General features: G+C 41.9%; 1 protein-coding gene and 1 long non-coding RNA gene across 2 annotated transcripts; one reads left to right on the top strand and one right to left on the bottom strand.

Annotated features, from left to right (window-relative positions):
* Positions 1 to 492: 492 nt before the first annotated feature.
* On the bottom strand, positions 493 to 18,830 carry capn3a (calpain 3a, (p94)). Its single transcript, XM_054795701.1, has 21 exons — positions 17,855 to 18,830; positions 16,295 to 16,364; positions 15,080 to 15,198; positions 14,883 to 15,016; positions 14,466 to 14,634; positions 14,304 to 14,387; positions 14,127 to 14,221; positions 13,860 to 13,937; positions 13,497 to 13,657; positions 11,031 to 11,200; positions 8,975 to 8,986; positions 8,633 to 8,841; positions 8,042 to 8,078; positions 7,641 to 7,718; positions 7,491 to 7,563; positions 7,343 to 7,407; positions 5,511 to 5,579; positions 5,356 to 5,434; positions 5,126 to 5,242; positions 3,176 to 3,234; positions 493 to 1,223 (listed from the first exon to the last, which is right to left on the bottom strand). Exons 1-21 carry the CDS (start codon positions 18,104 to 18,106, stop codon positions 1,197 to 1,199), a joined length of 2,157 nt encoding a protein of 718 aa, XP_054651676.1. The 5' UTR covers positions 18,107 to 18,830; the 3' UTR covers positions 493 to 1,196.
* LOC129192118 (uncharacterized) lies at positions 1,931 to 6,074 on the top strand. The gene is made up of 3 exons (XR_008573355.1): positions 1,931 to 3,244; positions 5,036 to 5,293; positions 5,538 to 6,074. It is a non-coding gene; the product is annotated as an uncharacterized LOC129192118 (long non-coding RNA).
* Positions 18,831 to 18,868: the final 38 nt, after the last annotated feature.

Raw genomic sequence — 18,868 nt, 5'->3', positions numbered from 1 at the left:
GCCATTTTTGTCCAGTGTCTTTCTTATGGTGGAGTCATGAACACTGACCTTAACTGAGGCAAGTGAGGCCTGCAGTTCTTTGGATGTTGTTGTGGGGTCTTTTGTGACCTCTTGGATGAGTCATCGCTGCGCTCTGGGGGTCATTTTAGTTGGTTGGCCACTCCTGGGAAGGTTCACCACTGTTCCATGTTTTCACCATTTGTGGATAATAGCTCTCTCTGTGGTTTGCTGGAGTCCCAAAGCTTTACAAATGGCTTTATAACCTTTTCCACACTGATAGATCTCAATTAATCTCAGTTAAGTTTAACGGGGGTGCAAATCACACAAATTTTTCACACAGGGCCATGTAGCTTTGGAGTTTTTTCTCCCTTAATAATAAAACGTTTTATTTAAAAACTGCATTTTGTGTTCACTTGTGCTGTCATTGACTAATATTTATAAGTCGTTTGATGATCTGAAACATTTAAGTGTGACAAACATGCAAAAAAATAAGAAATAAGGAAGGGGGCAAACACGTTTTCACACCACTTTATATATTACCTATATAGTCACTAAAGGCTTATGATGGCCACAGTTTGACCCTGGAACAGATTACAGTGTTTCTGTTTCCATGATTTCCTATGGATGATTTCTCAGGTGACAAATGTTTCAAGCCTTGGCAGAGGTCTTTTTGCTTGTTTTCAGGGTAAAGTCAGGCTTGTAACTTAAAACATGTATTATTTATTGGGCTAAAATGGTTAAAAATGCGTTACACTCATTCGACCAAAGCCTTAAATAATCGAGAAAAAAAAATCACAGTCCAACCTTATAGCCGCCACATTCTCATAAATCCATATTGGAACCTCCGTTTGTGTGGACAAAAAGCTGTTGTTTGTTTGAATGTCCTGTTTCAAGTGTAAGTATAAGCGTGTGTGTGTGTGTGTGTGTGTGTGTCAGGGAGGCTCATGAGGTATGGTGACAGACGTCAAAAGAGGTCGTTTTGTGTGTTTGATGCCTGAGAGAGAAGAAAGTACGGTACACTGGTGGCAGGAAGGAAGGAAGTGCGTCTCCCTCCATGGAAAAGACGAGAGAGTGATTTTTTTCGGTGGGTGGGGGGGTTAGAGGTGAGGTCGGGGGAGGGGCATGGCGGGGGCACACTGAGTCATGAGGTAAAGTCTGGCAGGTCTGGTCCTCGTGTGGCACAAGGTGGCGCTCTTCTAGGCGTACATGGTCAACTGGAGCCACTGTGAGAATGAATGAGGTAGTTAGCATTAGCAGCAGGAGATGCTGTGAGAAAAAGTAACATTTTTTAATACAGAGCAGTGATTATTAATGAATGCTAATGGCCAACTCTCCTTGTGCTGTTTCGGCCTCTCTTCATCTGCTATACCAGGGGTGCTCACACTTTTTTAGCCTGCGAGTTACTTTTCAAATGACCAAGTCCCAAAGATCTACCTCCTGCTATAAATATAGAAAGTATATAAATTTACTGCAATTGTTTTGAATACATTTTATGTTTGGATTTATTTTGTATGAACTATTGCAATAATTAAAAAAAAAAAAAGATTGCAGAGAGTAAATTCTGACTAGCAACAAGTGGCTGGCAAATTTATTATTATTATTATTATTATTATCATCATTATTATGTTTAAATGTACAGTCTTTTCATATGCTTCGTTTTTTTCGTGTAAAAAGTTTAGCCAAATTTTGCCTTTGTTTTCATCCACTGTCTTGGTTTTTTGTATGGCATTGCACGTAACAAACAAGTCAGTTTGCCCTGTACTGTATCATTCAGTGAAATGGAGTGCCCAAACAAAGCACCCTACGTAGGCCTGTCACGATAATCGATAAATCGATGAATGGAACGATAAGAAAAAACGAGGTGGATGATTTTGACGGCCTCGATAAATTGACACGTGCATGTACAGTACGTATGCCTGTTCCTTTTCCTCGTCTCGATGTCGCACACAGGCTGGATGACAGGAGGGTTCACTCTGCATGTGTCTGTGCACATTGGTTGTATAGTGGAATGAACGGAGAGAGTGAACCCTCCTGTCAGCTGTTCAGCCTCTTTGTCCCAGTATGTGGAAGCGGGGGCTACTAGTGAGTGGATACACACAGTGCTAGCAGTTAGCAAGTTAGCAAGCAAATGTGTTAATATGAATGAAGGCACAGGAGCGATAGTTTCTAAGCCGAATGCCATGGCTCCAGTGTGGATGTGCAGCAGAGCCTTCGTCCCGACAGTCAACACTTAACTGAGGCGTTTGATCGGTGGAATAAATATAAAACAAAACAGCGCAAAATGGCGCACGCTCGCGACACTGCAAAAGAAATGCAAATGAAAAGCCAACATTGTTACAAATGTTTGAAATGTTACAAATGTTGGACAGACAGTATGAATTGCCTGGGAGAACGTGCATGCACGTGTCACAAACAGCAATTCCTGAACTGTATAACCGAGTGAAGGAAGACGTTTTGAAGGACATCAGAAACATTACATTTTACTCTGCCACCACAGATATGTAGTCCAGCTCAAATATGACCCCCTACATTAGTTTAACAATACACTACATAACTGCGTATGTGTTTATTGGAGTGTGTTTTTATTGTTCACAGAGACAGGGTCTCTATAGCAACAAGCATGTGGCTCACATGGGTACACTACACTTGAGTACCATCTAGTGGTTCAAATGTGAATTACAACTCATGACAATTAATGATTTTTTTTTTTAACAAATGTCGATATTATCGATTATTGATGATAATTTGAAGCGCAATTATCAGAAACTTGTTATCATGACAGGCCTAACCCTACGTGTTTGTGACTCACTGTCCGTGGGTCTGCTAAATAACCCGCCATGGGCCCCCAAAAAAAGTTGCGAGTGCCAGCAAGAAACACTACTGAATTCGATCACGTCAGGATGTACAGGAAGTCTGCTTCAACAATAAATTCCATCCATTCCTCATTTAGAATTATTTCACTGTTTTCTGCATGTAAAACTGTAATTATTCTCTATAAACTATATTTTTTGTGAACACTTTTGGGTGTCTGGAACAGATTAAGTGGATTTCCTCTGGGAAAACTTGCCTCGGTTTTCACAGGTTTAGTTTTTTTCAAACTTTTTGGATTTGATTAACAACGAAAGCCGAGGTACCAGTGTATTTTGCTGCATCTGTTGTTGTGTGTCGGTGTTACCTCCAGGACGCTGAGTCGGATGGTGCCGTCTCCATCTTGATCGAAGGCCTGGAAAGCTCCTACAGGGAGGTAAAAAAAACCAAAGAATCTCAAATAAAATCTGCCTAGCACACAGGTGTCCGAAGTACGGCCCGGGTGCCGTTTGAGGCCTGCAGCTGTGTTTTTATTGGCCTGCAGCACAATCTAAAAATATAACAAGAAAACAAAATAAAAAAAATCAGCACTAATTTTACAAGAATAAAGTCGTAATCTGACGAGAAAAAGATTTAATTTTACGCCAATAAAATAAGTCATTTTAGTAGCATAAAGTTGAAATATTAAAGAAAAAAGACATTATTTGTTAAAAGTCGTAATATTATGAGAAACAAAACAACAAATAACGCTGCAATTTTTGGAAAATTATGCGTAAAATTTTAGAATGTTACAGGAATAAAGTCAAAATACTGTATTATGGGAATAGTCATAATTTCGACAAGATAATTTACCAGAAGAAAGTTGGAAATGTTTAAAAAAAAAAAAATTCCAGCAGAAATAGAAAAAAAATGTTATTATTATAAGAAAAAAATGTCATTTTGTCATTTTTATTAGCGTAGAGTTTAAGTATTTAACAAACGTTTTTTAAGTGGTAATATTATGAGAAACAAAACAAAATAAATTTGTAATTTTTGGAAAATTAGGTTGGGGGAAAATTATAATATTATGGGAATAAATTCAGAATATTATGGGTATTAAGTCATAATATTACAAAAATTATTTAAGAACAAAATTTTTGTATTTGGGGTAAAAAAAACAGCAAAAATGAGGAAAAAAAAGAGCAAAGACCAAAGTTTGTACTATTAATAGGCTTTCTCACTTATATAACTAAGCTAAGATGCAGATTTTTCTTGATATATACAGTAGTGTGAAAAAGTGTCCACCTTCATGATTTCTTTTTTTTTTTTTGCATGTTTGTCACACTTAAATGTTTCAGATCATCAAACAAATTTAAATATTAGTCAATGACAACACAACAACACAACACTGGAAAAAGTCTGGAAAAGGTTATAAAGCCATTTCTAAAGCTTTGGGACTCCAGCGAACCACAGTGAGAGTCATCCACAAATGGCGAAAACATGGAACAATGGTGAACCTTCCCAGGAGTGGCCGGCCAACCAAAATGACCCCCCAAGAGGGCAGCGGCAACTCATCCATGAGGTCACAAAAGACCCCACAACAACATCCAAAGAACTGCAGGCCTCACTTTGCCTCAGTTAAGGTCAGTGTTCATGACTCCACCATAAGAAAGACGCTGGGCAAAAACGGCCTGCATGGAAGAGTTCCAACACGAAAACCACTGCTGAACAAAAAGAACATTAAGGCTCGTCTCAATTCTTGCAGAAAACATCTTGATGATCCCCAAGGCCTTTGGGAAAATACTGACTACAGAAAAGTAGAACTTTTTGGAAGGTGTGTGTCCCATTACATCTGGCTCAAACTAACGTTGCGTTCATGCTGGAAAACCCTCCAATGTGGCTGAATGACAACAATTCTGCAAAGATGAGTGGGCCAAAATTCCTCCCCAGCGCTGTAAGAGACTCATTGCAAGTTATCACAAACACTTTTTCACACAGGACCATGTAGCTTTGGATTTTTTTCTCCCTTAATCATATAAAGTTTCATGTAAAAACTGCATTTTGTGTTCAGTTGTGTTGTCATTGACTAATATTTAAATTTGTTTGATGATCTGAAACATTTAAGTGTGACAAACATGCAAAAAAAAGAAGAAATCGGGAAGGAGGAAAACACTTTTTGACATCACTATATCTGTGTGTGTTGCTTTACAAAATATTAAAGTGGCCTTTGCATCCTTTCGTTTCTCAGTGTGTGTTGCCTCGCTTAAAAAAGTTTGGGCACTCCTGGCCTCCCAACAAGTGATGACGATGTTGAAGATGATGACAAATGAAGACATACTGAACATGGCCTCCAGGCGGACCAGGCAGCTGATGAAGCTGTCAAAGTCGATGTTCATGCTCTCGTTGGCGTAGCGCATGGTGATGATGTCATACAGCTGGTTGTTGAGGCGGAATCCTGAGCGGGACACAAGACACATGACTGTACAGCGACAAGAACATTGAGAGGGTGAGTTCATCCCGCAGACGACCCGCAATGTTGACACAGACAGGTGAAAAGGCGAAGGGTACCGGCGTCGTTGACGGCGTTCCTCATCTCGTAGCTGTTGATGCTGCCTGACTGGTCGGCGTTGTAGTGCTTGAAGATTCCCTGAAAGAAAGCAGGGAGAGAGTTGGATGTGGACAAAAGAAGAGATGAACTCTTTCCGCATGTTGTCTCTTCTCACCTGCCATTGTTTGATTTTGTTCCACAGGTGGCGGAACTCCTGAAGGTTCAGTCGACCCGTCCCGTCCATCTGAGCCCAGACAGTTAAAGACAGCCTCTTCCTGTATGATTGGTATTTAATATTATTGACCCTATTTGGTAACTTTGGTGTGGCCCTACTATAAGCTCGTCCAACCATGTGGCTTCTCGCAGCCCATCAGCAGGGATACGATGACAGTATTGAAAAGATGGATTCAGTGTTCAAAATAATAAATAAATGGAGGCGAGAGTTGACATTTTGGTGAAAAATAACGTAAAACTCACCATTAACATTTTTTTTTGGTACTTATGAAATCAAATTTTATCTGATCAAAATAGCAGGTAAATATAGTAATCCTTCGCAACTTTGCGCTTCAAATTTTGCAGCTTCACTCTACCCCGGTTTTTCAAAAATATATATATAATAATAATAAATAATAAATAATAATAATAAATCATGCTGTTTCGTGGTTGCATACAACCTATTATTTGTCAAAATGTGTCAAATATCTGCATATTTAAACAAATTTGATCATTTTCAAGCATAAAAATGTCCATCCATCCATTTTCTATACCGCTTCTCCTCATTAGGTTCGCAGGGGCATGCTGGAGCCTATCCCAGCTGACTTCGGGCGACAGGCGAGGTACACCCTGGATTGGTCGTAAATATGTCTAATTGAACTGAAATACAAAACACTTTGAAAGCCGTGTTCTACTCTGGTCACTAGGTGTCAGTAATGTTACTGTAATGTTTGGTGAGACACACAAGCACCAGACTCAATCGCCAGAACAACAGTTTCTTTTTTGTGCAGGTTTGATTTATCTCACAGCAGGCATAAAAATCCCTAACACGGGCTACTGCTGTGGCTGTAACCCGCGTCAAGATAAAACGCCCCTTACTCAGCTTCCCTAAGGCCAGAACACATCTACAGCAACACACAAAAGCTTGAGTCTTTTTTAATGTCTTAAATGTCTTATTTTCTATGATTTTGTCTGCTATATTGGGTAATATGAGTGGAAAGATGACTATGGGGGTGTTATTTAATGTCTAGAGGGCTCTAATAATGCTAAAAAATGTATTTAGAAGGTTACAGGCAGGTTTTCTATGATCTAACTATGAAAATATTTCATTTAAATAAGGAATAAAAATAAGGAATCCTACTTCACTTATCGTGGTGGGGTCTGGGGCCAATTAACTGCGATAAAGGAGGGATTACTGTATTACTGTTGTTATTTTTATCTTAGATATTTAGTTAGTTAAATATTTCATTAAATACAATATATCTAAACATAATTTGGCAGTAAAATATATATATATATTTAGAATTATTTTAAATCAGTCATTTTTAATTATTTATTTACGTGATAAATATATAGAAATATTAAGATGCAGGGACTTTTTTAATACATTTTTTGTAAGGTTTCTAAATCCATGTCAATGTAGAGTATGTTATGTGTTTAAGTTTTGAAAAAAGTCAAATATATACTGTATTTACTTATTCATTCATTTATTCTGCTGGGTATTTCAATTTTACCAAGTGTTTATTGATTTTTATTTAGGCAACAAAATGCCTTGCTGCTATAATGGTACAGTGTTAATGAAATAAAAAAATTAATCCAACTATTTTTTAGAAAAGATCAATTAGATGAATTAATTAGATTAAATTTAGAAAGACATTTTAGGAATTTAAAAAAAAAACACAGTAAAAGCCAAAAATGAACACGCTCACAGCAATAAAAAGAGGACCCACTCTGCTGGGGGGTCAAATCCACAGCCTGGGTGTCGGCCTGTTGTGCACTCGATACAAAGGATACGTCCATCAGAGCTATCATGCTCCTGCAGCTCTCCAGGCTGAAGCCTTCTGTGCTCAGGCTCTTGTCTGGAGGAGGCAGAGGGACACTGCTCACCATCGTGCTTCCGGCTTACCTTAACACGAGCAAGCATCAACAATGAACACCTTACCAGAACCCGACTCACGCTTGGTGATCACTCTGTTGAGAACGTTCCGAAGTTCGTTGGCTGCGATTTCCATGTCCTGCAGCAGTAACAGTCACATGAAGTCATTAAGTCAGTCATGAAAACCATCTCTCCTCTCGTCCCTTCTGCACTCACGTCGCCGGCTATCTCCTGAAAAATAGTCCTGAACTGCTGGTCGTCCTCGCTCTCCTCGCCCGCTGAGGCCGGCGCTGGCTGAGGGGTCACGGGGTCGCGCAGTTGGAGGTGACGGCGGAGACGACCGTCATAAACAACATGTGGACATCAAGTTGGTGAGGAGGTGTGCACTCCAAATATTAGGAACATCTGCACAAGCTAAACACGCCGCATTCAAGAGCTGCTGGAAGCAAAACCCCCTCCCTTAAAACGATAAAATAGTCATAATAGTAACGTAGAATTTGCTTTTGCTTTGACTTGTCTTCACTTTCTGATCCCTTTGCATGAATTAACTGATGTCTACAGTAGTTTAAGACAAGTAGGAGTTAAAAAAGTAAAAGAAAAAAAAAAACGAGACTCACCACAGGATGGTCGGCCTCAATCCTGTTCTCTATCTCCCTGAGAGAAGATGAATAAACAGCGGTCACCATGGTAACAACAACATGTCTCGTGGACCACAAACCACAGCTTGCAAACTGATGCAGCTATCATTACAATCATAACAAAAAATATATGGAACATGTGAAAAGTAAATATTCCGGTAGGAGAATCTGTAGTCTGTGACTCCCACAGCCTGACTCCCATCCAGATCCTGGTCCTTCTAGCTTTTGTCAGGTCCTCCAGGCCAGCAGGGGGCAGGGTGGGGCGTGCGTTGACGATGCAATGAACATTTTTGAACGTTTACCGCAGCTCGCCCCAGTCGGTAGTGGCTTGTCCTAAAAAAGATTCCATAACAGCCTCGAACTGGGGCCGCTTTCTTCCAGCTCTACAAATCAAATCTCCGTTAAAATGGTTTGTTCTTGGTGGAAGTGCTCAAGAAAACCCCGCCCACCAGAAAGACACGCCTACTCACAAACAAAGTGCACCGTGACATTTACATCCAAACATGACAACGTACAAATACTGGACTGAGGAGCCCCCTTAGGCCATCTCGACTGCCACCGCCCACTCACTCTGAGGTGTTCCTCTTTTCAGAGAAGACCCGCAGGATGAACTCGCCCTCCTGGTGCGGCTCGTAGGTGGAGGGAACGATGACGTACTCGCCGGGACTCAGCCGGAAGCGCTGGGTGACCTCGCGTAGGTTGATGTAGGACTTGCAGCGGGCTTTGGACGAGCTGAAGAGGAAGAAGTCCTTGGGCATGTGCTGCTTGTTGCCGTGCATCTGAAAGAGGATGGAGACTCTCGTCAGGGGTCGGGTAGAACCACTTCTAAGACTTTGAAGAACCAAAACCAAGAAGAAATCCAAATAATTCTCTCAGAGGCTGGTCTGGTCTGACCCTGGAGGACATCCTTACCTCCTTTGGCACCTGAGGACAGACAGAGGAGATGGTTGACTGTTAGGATCTGCCAGAAATAGTTCTTCCATTAAGTCCCAGGAGTGGACTTAGGCCAAAATGCCCAGAAGGAAGGCGTCCAAGAAATTTCCCACCGTGCACTACTTTCAGGCCCTGTTTTGTGCATACTCAGCCTTTATAAACTAAACTCCTGATTATTGATTGGTGAGGCAGTTCTGGATTTGTAAAATTGGACCTGTGCAAGACTCTGGACTTCAGTGATTGCTAACACTGACAAAGGCTAAAAGATACATCATATTTTACTTAAGATACAATATATACATTTTATTTTACAATAGCATCTGGCCCTCACAGTGTCCACAGAGAAAAATTGTGGCGCTTGGACGAATGCAGTTGATGACCTCTGCCATAGAGGAAGCCCAGAAACCCTGGGGCGACATCATTTACATGCCAGTGGGACCCATTCGGTCCACAATAGAGTTCCAGACCACGGGTGATGGTAAATCTATGATTCTGTTCACTTTCATTTATCGAGATCCGTGGTCATTTAAGGACAGGAAAAACCCTGACCAGAACCAAGATGACCTTCCCAATCAACATGTCTACAGTCGTCCCTCGTAATATTGCGGTTCGATTATCTCTCCCTCACTATATCTCGTTTTTTCCCTCAGAAATTCATTCATTCATTCATTATCACTGTTTTGTGGTAGACTGTGGTATATTTGTCAAAACATATTGAAATAGAGGTGATATGTAGTATTCTGGCCACTAGGCGTCAGCAATGTTACATTGATGAGACATGACATTATTTTACATCGCCGTCACACTGAATGTAGACTGGCTGCCGAGCCAGTTGAGCCAAGCCCACATCCAGGTACTATGGCTGAGGCGGACATACCATGCCCGAGATCGAGTGGAAAAAAAGGTTCTCCTCTCATTGTAAGTGGTAGGTTTGTGGCTTCTTACTTTGTCTTTCTTCTCCACTCCGTTTGAACCCCTTTCTTAAGTTTAGAAGAAATCGAGGCTAACTGGTTAGCTCGCTAGCTAGCAGCCGTCTCCAGTACCTGCAGCATAAGAGATGTGCACTGCAGTGTAAACAATGAATAATAGGAGCATAATGGTGGCTGTCGGCGTGTTATTTCATGCCTCCAAGGCTCTAATAATGCGGTCACCAATTAACCGCTATAAATGAGGGACGACTGTATCGCTACATTAGGGCCCTATTAGATCGGAATCGGGAAATTGGCCAATAAAAATTGAATTTACTGTTCAACACGGAGTCTCGCGGAACTTGACTTAATGTGAATGAAATGCTGTCATCGTGAGAAGGAACCTTCGTGTGGGGAAGTATTTCCCCGGCGGATGGCTCAATGGTGGCGGAATCTCATTACAAACACTAAAACGACCCCACCCCCCAACCAACCATGTCAAAATGGCGAACACAGATGAAAGTTGGTGGAACTTCCTCATACGGAGTGTTTAGTTGAACACATTAGTGTGGTTGTGTGTGTGCTGGATGAGTATATTTGCCCAGCGTTGTATTTTACTGCTTTAATGCATGATGATGACGACGTGCAGGTTCTGAGTGAAAAAAGACGACAGGCAAGTTTATTCTTGAGCCCAGCTCGTCGAAACGGACATTCTCAACACACAGAACACACTTCCGGCCTTCAAAATAAGAGCGCCGTTTGCCCCATGTCATTTAACTGTGTAAACAAAATAAGCGTGTCATAAAAAATATCTCACATATGCAGTTGGAATTGCATTGATTACTACATCTTAGTCACAAGCGTGGGCATTACAGTTTGTTGAAGATTTTGTAGCAACGTGTGCAGAGGACGACATTACAAAAGTGAGCCAGGCTACACCCATTTCTGGATTACCAGGCAAAATTGATGTATTGCATCAAACGTACGGTCAGTGTTTTTGCAGTTAATTAACGGACATTTTATTCACTAACCCGTAAAGCACACACACTATGCTGGTAAAAATAAGTGTAAAAAGGGCGAAAAACGGAATTTGTGAAAAAGTAAAACGGATTAGAGGGTAAACTAACCTCATAGATGGCAAAGCCAATCGTGAACAGGTTGGCGCCCATCTTGCGCTCTTTCCGCCTGTTCTTCTGCATCAGCGCCACCACAAATGTGCAGCCGACCTCGTTGTCCTCTGGGTCATCGTCCTCCTCCAGCAACCGAAGGCGGTACTGAGGGTTGGTCCAGAAAGTGTCTGCAAGGAATAAGATTTGTGGGATTTGCAAGGCTATTTTAAAATAAGTCTTCAACAATCAACATACAGTACTTCCAGTGGTTTTTGAAACGAGGGAGAGACTGATTTCCCAGTGATATACTGAACAGTGCTGTAATCAGCTACATGGTGGCCACTCTTGGTCACTCTCCACCCCACGGGCCATCTAGACAATTCAGGTATCAACTTATTGCCACCCCTATGTGAGGAATAGTCTCACCTTGGCCACCCCAATGTGCCACTGAATTTTTGTGCAGTGTCTCATTCACAATATGGCAAGTGACCCACCCACAGACCTGAAGTTGTATGACATCCCCATCAGCATTGTAGTCCAATAGCAGAGACTTACCCCCCACTTGGTCTCCTTAGTCCAGTTGTGGTCAGATTTCTGTGATGAGGAACGGAGTTCCGCTTAGTTGCTGGGGGCAATTAAGTAAAGAATTTGGCTTCTCAAAACAATATGCGTTCAAAAGATTAAAACATTTGCATCACAAAAATGCCTTCTCAAAAAACTCAAACCTCACAAACTGCTCGGCGTTATATCTGTCTCCCGCCGTATCCCTCCGCACTGTCGCCTGTGCGTTCATGTGAATGTGACGCATGTTCTTCCACTGTGGAACACTTACGTAAACAAGATGGCCACGGCGCCCTGTCGCGGAAGTAGACAGTGCGCAGCAATACGGCGGGAGACAAATACTGTAAATAACGGCAAGCGTTTTGTGAGGGCTGATTTTTTTTGAGAAGGCATTTTTGTGATGCAAATGTATTCATCCTTTGAACGCATATTGTTTTGAGAAGCCAAACTTTTTACTTAATTGCCCCCAGCAACTAAGCGGAACTCCGTTCCTCATCCTAGAAATCTGAGCACAACTGGACTAAGGAGACCAAGTGGGGGGTAAGTCTCTGCTATTGGACTACAATGCTGATGGGGACGTCACACAACTTCATGGCAAAAAATCCCAACTATCCCTGTGAAGGAGAACTGTACTGTTTTTTGGGAATTTTGTCCATCATCTACAATCCTTATGTGAAACATGACCACACTTGGTCTTTCTCTTTTCTGTGCGTTCTAAAGAGAGAAAAACAGCCAAAAAAACAGCTAGCATGTGGGAGCTAACAATGCACTATAAAGCCCTTAAAAAAACGGCAACAATGTTCTATTTGCATAACTGATCTGTAGATAAAACAAGCTACAGCTATATTGTTATTGTAGCAGCTAACACAAAGAACTAGCACCAATCTGTACTGACTAGGAAACAAGAGCAAGCATATGAAGCCCACATTCCATGTGTTGTTTAGATGGACTGTGTTGTGATATCATGTGCTATGTGCTCCATGTGTCAGAGTCATGGTGTCATGGTGACTTCCTCGATGGACAGTTGTCCGCCTGGTTTGTTGTGATGCAATCTCTTGTAGCAATGTCCTCCTCGCCATACACACAAAGCCTTGTCATTGATGGCAACACTGTATGCCACTCAGTGCAGCAGAAACACTCCATTTCTGTCGGCGTGGCTTGGGAAGCTCCACATTTACACCAGCAAGTCATGCTGGTGTAATGACTTGCCCTCCATCTGCTATGAAGTTTCACCCTCTCTTCTCGCGGGCTCAGCTTGTAATACCTGTAGCTCATTCTCCATATATTCAGGCTCAAAAAGATAAGGTTCTGGATCCTCATTTTTGTCCAAAAGTAGTAGTCGGCGGCGGCGGCGGCGGCGGCGGCGGCGGCGGCGGCTCTCACAAAGTCTGCCATGGTTAGTAGTTGCAAACAGACAGGTGCTTTCTATGCCGCTATTGATGACGCAAGCGTAGTTCCTATCAAAATCGATGTGCCCAGGAAGAAAGTTCCGGTAATGTTTAAAATAGTGCTGTCAAAGTTAAGATGGAGATAGATACTTTATTAAGCTCCTAGAGAAACACATCAATAACGCGTTAACGGAAGTGTCCTTTAACAGCACTACTTTCTTTGACGTGCGTTTAACGTGCGCAAGTCCTGTTTGACCCTCAGCCCACACCGTAGTTTGAGGAAGCACTGGTGATTGCATGCGAGAAAAAATTGATGAGAAATGGAGAAGGAAAAGGGTATGTAGAACTAACTGATGTGTTACGACAGTCAGTTTTATTGCTAATGTCAATTGCCCATGTTCTAGAAAGACTATGTCTCACATCTGGCTGGGGAATGACACTGTGGAACCCCAGTGGAACTCGAGGTCGCGTGGGCCTACTTAGACTGCTTTCACGCTTGGCAACATCGTCATCTTTGGCATGATGGATAACTTACCAGGGTAGTTCCTGCAACCTCCAGCGGAGCAGCCTCTCACCCAGCGGCCCTCATTCACAGAGACGGTCCATTTGTGGATTTTGTCGTCCTCTAGGGCGTCAGGTGTGAGGTTGCAGATCTCAATCTTGGTGTAGTTCTTTTTGAAGTCCTCAAAGGACATCCTGTAGGGACACAGAGGAGTTAAATTGGAGTCTTGTAATCAGTGTTTGCGATGGAACTACCACTACCCTGTCTAAGAATGCTTGGATGGGACTAATGGATGAACCGGGGATCAAATCAAATACTCTCCAGGTACAAGAGGACCTCCTTAGGACACGATCCAAGCTACACCGCAAAAATTGTATTTTGTGATGTCGCCATTACCAGAACTCGCCGTCCTCAGCGCTCTGGTGTTGTAGCTTCTCCTTCTCTGCCCTGGACAGTGCAGCCCATTCCTTCGAACTGAAGGAAAACGGGGGAAACTGTAAGAATACCAGAAAGTCCAGACACAAAACCAGAAGTCTAAGGCTGCATTTACACTATTGGTCTTAATACCGAGAGGCTTGGCCACACGGAACAAATTACAATGGGTCCTCATGTAATGTAGATGCAGCCTGAATTTCTATGCAATGTTCAAGTAAGGATGCTGACTTGTCGCTCCAGGGTCCATTCCATTCCACTTGGCCCCAAGGGTTCCTTAGACGCACCAGACGCACTTTGGTCTCTCTGTGCTGAGAGGGCCGACACTGCCACACAAAGTTTTACTGTCATCTGTGTGTGTGTGTGTGTGTGTGTGTGTATGTGTTCATCCCAATTTGAGTCATTTACCTCTTCGACTGCAGTCACCGAGTAGGCGTGACCCTTCACCAGGCCTGTGGCGGTTCGAGTCTCAAAGCGAGCAGGGACGAGGGACTGCGGAACATAAGAGAATTGCACATGTGTTTGTGTCCATCGCACGCTAACAAGACTGTGTTCAAGTTGGACACCCACGTCAATTGAGCAGCCCATGAGGGATCCTCTCTCCAGGGCTTTCTTCATGATCTTGTACAGCTCTTTGGGAGCTTCCTTCAGCTCGTAGAACTCAGTGACGCCCCCAGTAAAGTCCTCCATGGCTTCCGTGGTGTTGCCGCCCTTCAGGGCCTCGTAAGAGCCATGAAGCCTGGACACAGTGAGCATTGGCACCGCTGTCAGCAGTGGTCCCAAGCAAGCAAGTTCCCATTTAGTTGGGTTCAGTTCTGGACTTCAATCTACTAGTTGTATGTCTAATTTCCAATATTTATTAGATGTTTCTAATGCGACTGCTGCTTTAACATGGCTGGAGGAGATGCTGGAGGTGCTTAAGTGTGGTTAAGTTCCTGTGCATACATAAGCGTTAGTTCCACGTACTCCGTGTTGAGAAACGCTTACTTGGCATAGGCCTTCTCCAGCAGGGCGCTCCAGAACTCGTTTCTCTCTGCTGACTTGGTGAAAACCAGCTGGTTGTTGAAGGTCGGGATGCGGTCGTCGATGACCACATCCACCCAGTCGCCATAGCGCCAGAACTGGTAGAAGAACATGATGAAGGTGAATTTAAAGAGAGAATGTGAGGAATCAGCCCTACCAACCTGGAAGTGGAAGATTCCAGCGTATTCCTGTGAGAAGCTCTGCTCAGGAGGCACCACTCTGTAGAGGAGCTTCTCATTGAGGGTGAGGCAGGCGATCGCGGCCAGCAACCAGCAGTCACCTGCACACAAAAACTAACATGTTAGCTGTTTAGCAAAAGTGTTGTGACCTCTGGTGACAGGGTCGGAGGTCGTCATTTGAGGGAACTTCTCGGTTATTTTGCTACACAACATTTCAAAGTCTCCAAACACACTTTTGTGCCTTTGCTGCTCTTCATTGACGTGCTCAACAATGAGAAGTGCTGCTGGCTGGATTCCCTTCCAAAAGAGTAAGCACAAAGCGGGGAGGCCACAGTCCGCTGAGAGGCCACATGGAGGGGCGGGAATGCTGTTCTGTTTCCCAAAAATATGCCTAAATATCCTGACCGGATATTACATAATGCAGTCATACACTTTTACACACTGTGGCGTGTGTCACAACACACAATGTGCCACCAAAACAACAGCAAGATTGTATTTGCTGTATAACGCAACACGTACTACAAACATGGTGGACAGTCAGTGCTTAAAATAATGCTATATTTTGCCACTAAACATTCCACAAATATGGCAAATCTTTCCTACAAAATGCTATCATATAGTAATCGCCACTAAAACGCAAACATAGCACATTAACTGCATAAAATACACGCCACCAACACGGGGGGCGTGCTACCCCAAAAATGGCTCAATTTACTTACAAAATGCACAAAAATCACAATATTTTGTGTGAAAAACACTCGACAAACACGGCACATACTCTCAAAATGCAACATCTTTGACAAACATGACGGATGTGCTGCTTCCACTTTGCCAATAGAAAATGCTATATTTTGCCACTAAAACAAAACATTTTTCCCCAAGGGCAACAACACACAAATTCCAGTTTTGCTGAATAAATCCAATATATTTCCATAAACATGGCGTGCATGCTACCTCTCAATTCTGTCGATAATTTGCCACTAAAACCTCCCATTTTGCCTGGAAAACAGCCCACAGACACTACACTACAAATGCAAAGTTTTGTTTTCCAAGAAATCCCACATTCCTCTATCCTATTTTCCATGAATAGGGTGAATGTGGGAGACTAAAAATGCTACATTTGTATCACATAAACAATATCTTTTGAAGTACAGTAACCACAATGTTAGCTGAGTGGAAGAAAATAGCCTTACTGACCAAGGTCTCCCTGGCAGATGTCGGTGCGACTGGCCCCCCCAACGATGAATTGTGGGTTCTCACTTATTTCCTGCACAAACAAACAAACAAAAAGATGATTGTGTTGTTTCTTTACAAGCACATCACCTCCGGTTTGCAGGCATTAGGTTGAAAATGATTGACGTGTAACGCATGTAAATAACAAGCACGCTATAACACTTTATTAGAACTCCATTAACTGCTGTGAGTCGCAACAAATAGTGAGCTGAGACCGCACTGAGCTTCGATACCGTCCCACTTCTGTCTGCTGCAGTATAAATAATAATATCTCATTAAGGATCACTTTATTTTGTTTGATTTGTTTCATTAGTGTGACAACATTTGGAACAATTTTAAATCATTTCAAATAGTCAGCCAGCACTTTCAGAGTCAAGACTTTTAATAACATGTTTTTAAGAGTTTATTATATAGTGAATATGATGTTTTTAACAGTTTATTGAATTATTATTAACGTGTTTGTAAGGGTCTATTATATGATTAATAACATGTTTTTAAGAGTTTATTTGTGTATATAATGAATATGACGGTTATAACAGTTTATTGAATGATTATTAACATGTTTATGAGGGTTTATTATGTGATTCATACAACATTTATAACAGTTTATTGTATATTAACATGTTTGTAAGGGTTTATTATATGATTAATAACATGTTTTTCAGAGTTTGTATAGTATAGTATACTATATATAGTATAGTATATATATATATATATATATATATATATATATATATATATATATATATGACGTTTATAACAGTTTATTGAATGATTAACATGTTTATAAGAGTTTATTATGTGTTTCATACAACATTTATAACAGTTTATTGTATATTAACATGTTTGTAAGGGTTTATTATGTGATTAATAACACGTATATAAGTGTTTATTATATATTAATGCATTGTTTATAACCGTTCATTATATGATTAATAAGAAGTTTATAAACATGTTTGTACATTAACATGTTTATGAGTTTATTATGACTATTAACATGCTTGTACAATTTTTTATACCATTAATATTTTTATAAGCATATTATATGATTAATAACAACTTTGTTAGTTTATTATATGATCATTATCATGATTGTACTAGTTTATTATATCATTAGGATGTTGATGAAAGTTTATTGTATGCTTAAGACTATGTTTATGATAGGATTAATAACATATTTCTAAGCGTTTATAAAATGTTTATGATATGGCTATGAACATGTTTATAAGAGTTGATGATTACTAAGATGTTTGTAACAGTTTATGATATGATTAATGACATGTTTCTAAAGGGTATCCTTGTTGTAATGTGGTACCCTCATCTTGACCCCATCATGTTACTGCCACAAGTGTCCCTGAAGTGTCTCTGTGGACCTTGAGCTCTATGTCAGAGTGGACTTTTCCCAGCTATAATAATCCCTGGTTAGTATGGAGACAGATGGTCCTCCCGCGCAGGTCCAATAATAATGTCCCGCCTCCCCCACGTGCGATTGATCCCTGCATCCTCCCTCCATCCTCCTCCTACCTTGGGTCTCTTCCAGACGATGTTCTTGACCTTGTTGGACTTGTGTCCGAGCTCCTTGAAGCCCAGTGACTCGACACTGGCCGGGAAGGAGTCGTCCTCGAAGAGGCTCTTCCTGTGGAGACATTCCTGCTGGAGGACGCTGAAGTCCTGGTTGTTGAAGCGCAGCGGCTTGTTCAAAGTGCCTTCTCCGTCCCTCCTCTCTCGTTCCCGGATCAGCCGGTCACAGAAGAAGCCAGACGGTGTGTAGGGCATCTCGTCCCTCTGTTTCTCTCACGTCAAAGTTATTTTTTTAAATGGCCTTTGCCACTTGTACTAAAGTTGACAAGCTAAAGAGCGCTGGCATAAATCCAAAGAGCAAACCTGTGATTGGTTCCCTTTCCCAGTGATGTGCCCTCCCCTCCAAACACTCAGACAGAAGAGATTCAGCCAACACACATTCACCTTTGGCCACACGTGCATTGAATGCCACATATCACACACACACACACATACACACAAACACACACACAGCCATTGGACCAAAGGGGGGACAATGATCTTCATCATTGTTGGGTGACACAAAGGCCAGCGGGCCACGCCGGAGTCCATGTAAAGAGTGTCCGCTGGATGCCCTGCCTCAGCAGAAGGCATTCAACCGCTTCTCAATGGAGCTCAGCGTCGAGCAGTCTCAGCAAGAACCGCCGCAGTGACGCCCCCGCGAGGAGCGCTGTCCATTTTGGGCACCCAAGTCATCAACACTTTGAGGGACAAAAGTTGTCCAAAAAGTTGATTTGAGTCAGAAGTAATCGTAGCCATTTAGAATGCCATAATGTGTCCTCCACTTGTTTACGATACTATACATGCAGTAGGGGTCCACATTTCTATTGATACATTCATGTCCCACTACAGCTCAAATTTAACCAGCAACAATCTACACTGATAAAAATGTCACAACTAAAAGTGTCATCTTTCCACAAACACGGCGGAGGCACTATTTCTTCTTTGTGGCAAAATGGGCCTAAAATCACTAATAGT

This window comes from Dunckerocampus dactyliophorus, chromosome 13, assembly GCF_027744805.1.
Source record: "Dunckerocampus dactyliophorus isolate RoL2022-P2 chromosome 13, RoL_Ddac_1.1, whole genome shotgun sequence".
NCBI classification, from domain to species: domain Eukaryota; kingdom Metazoa; phylum Chordata; class Actinopteri; order Syngnathiformes; family Syngnathidae; genus Dunckerocampus; species Dunckerocampus dactyliophorus.
This window is presented reverse-complemented; position numbering and strand designations above follow the sequence as displayed.

Bases quoted from the DNA above. Each gene is read 5' to 3' on its own strand.
- capn3a (XM_054795701.1), bottom strand. From the start codon at position 18,106: ATGCCCTACACACCGTCTGGCTTCTTCTGTGACCGGCTGATCCGGGAA. The intron at 15,199-16,294 runs GTCAGTAAGGCT...TTTTGTGTGCAG, and splicing joins CATCTGCCAGGGAGACCTTG to GTGACTGCTGGTTGCTGGCC. The intron at 1,224-3,175 runs GTAACACCGACA...TCATTCTCACAG, and splicing joins TCCGACTCAGCGTCCTGGAG to TGGCTCCAGTTGACCATGTA.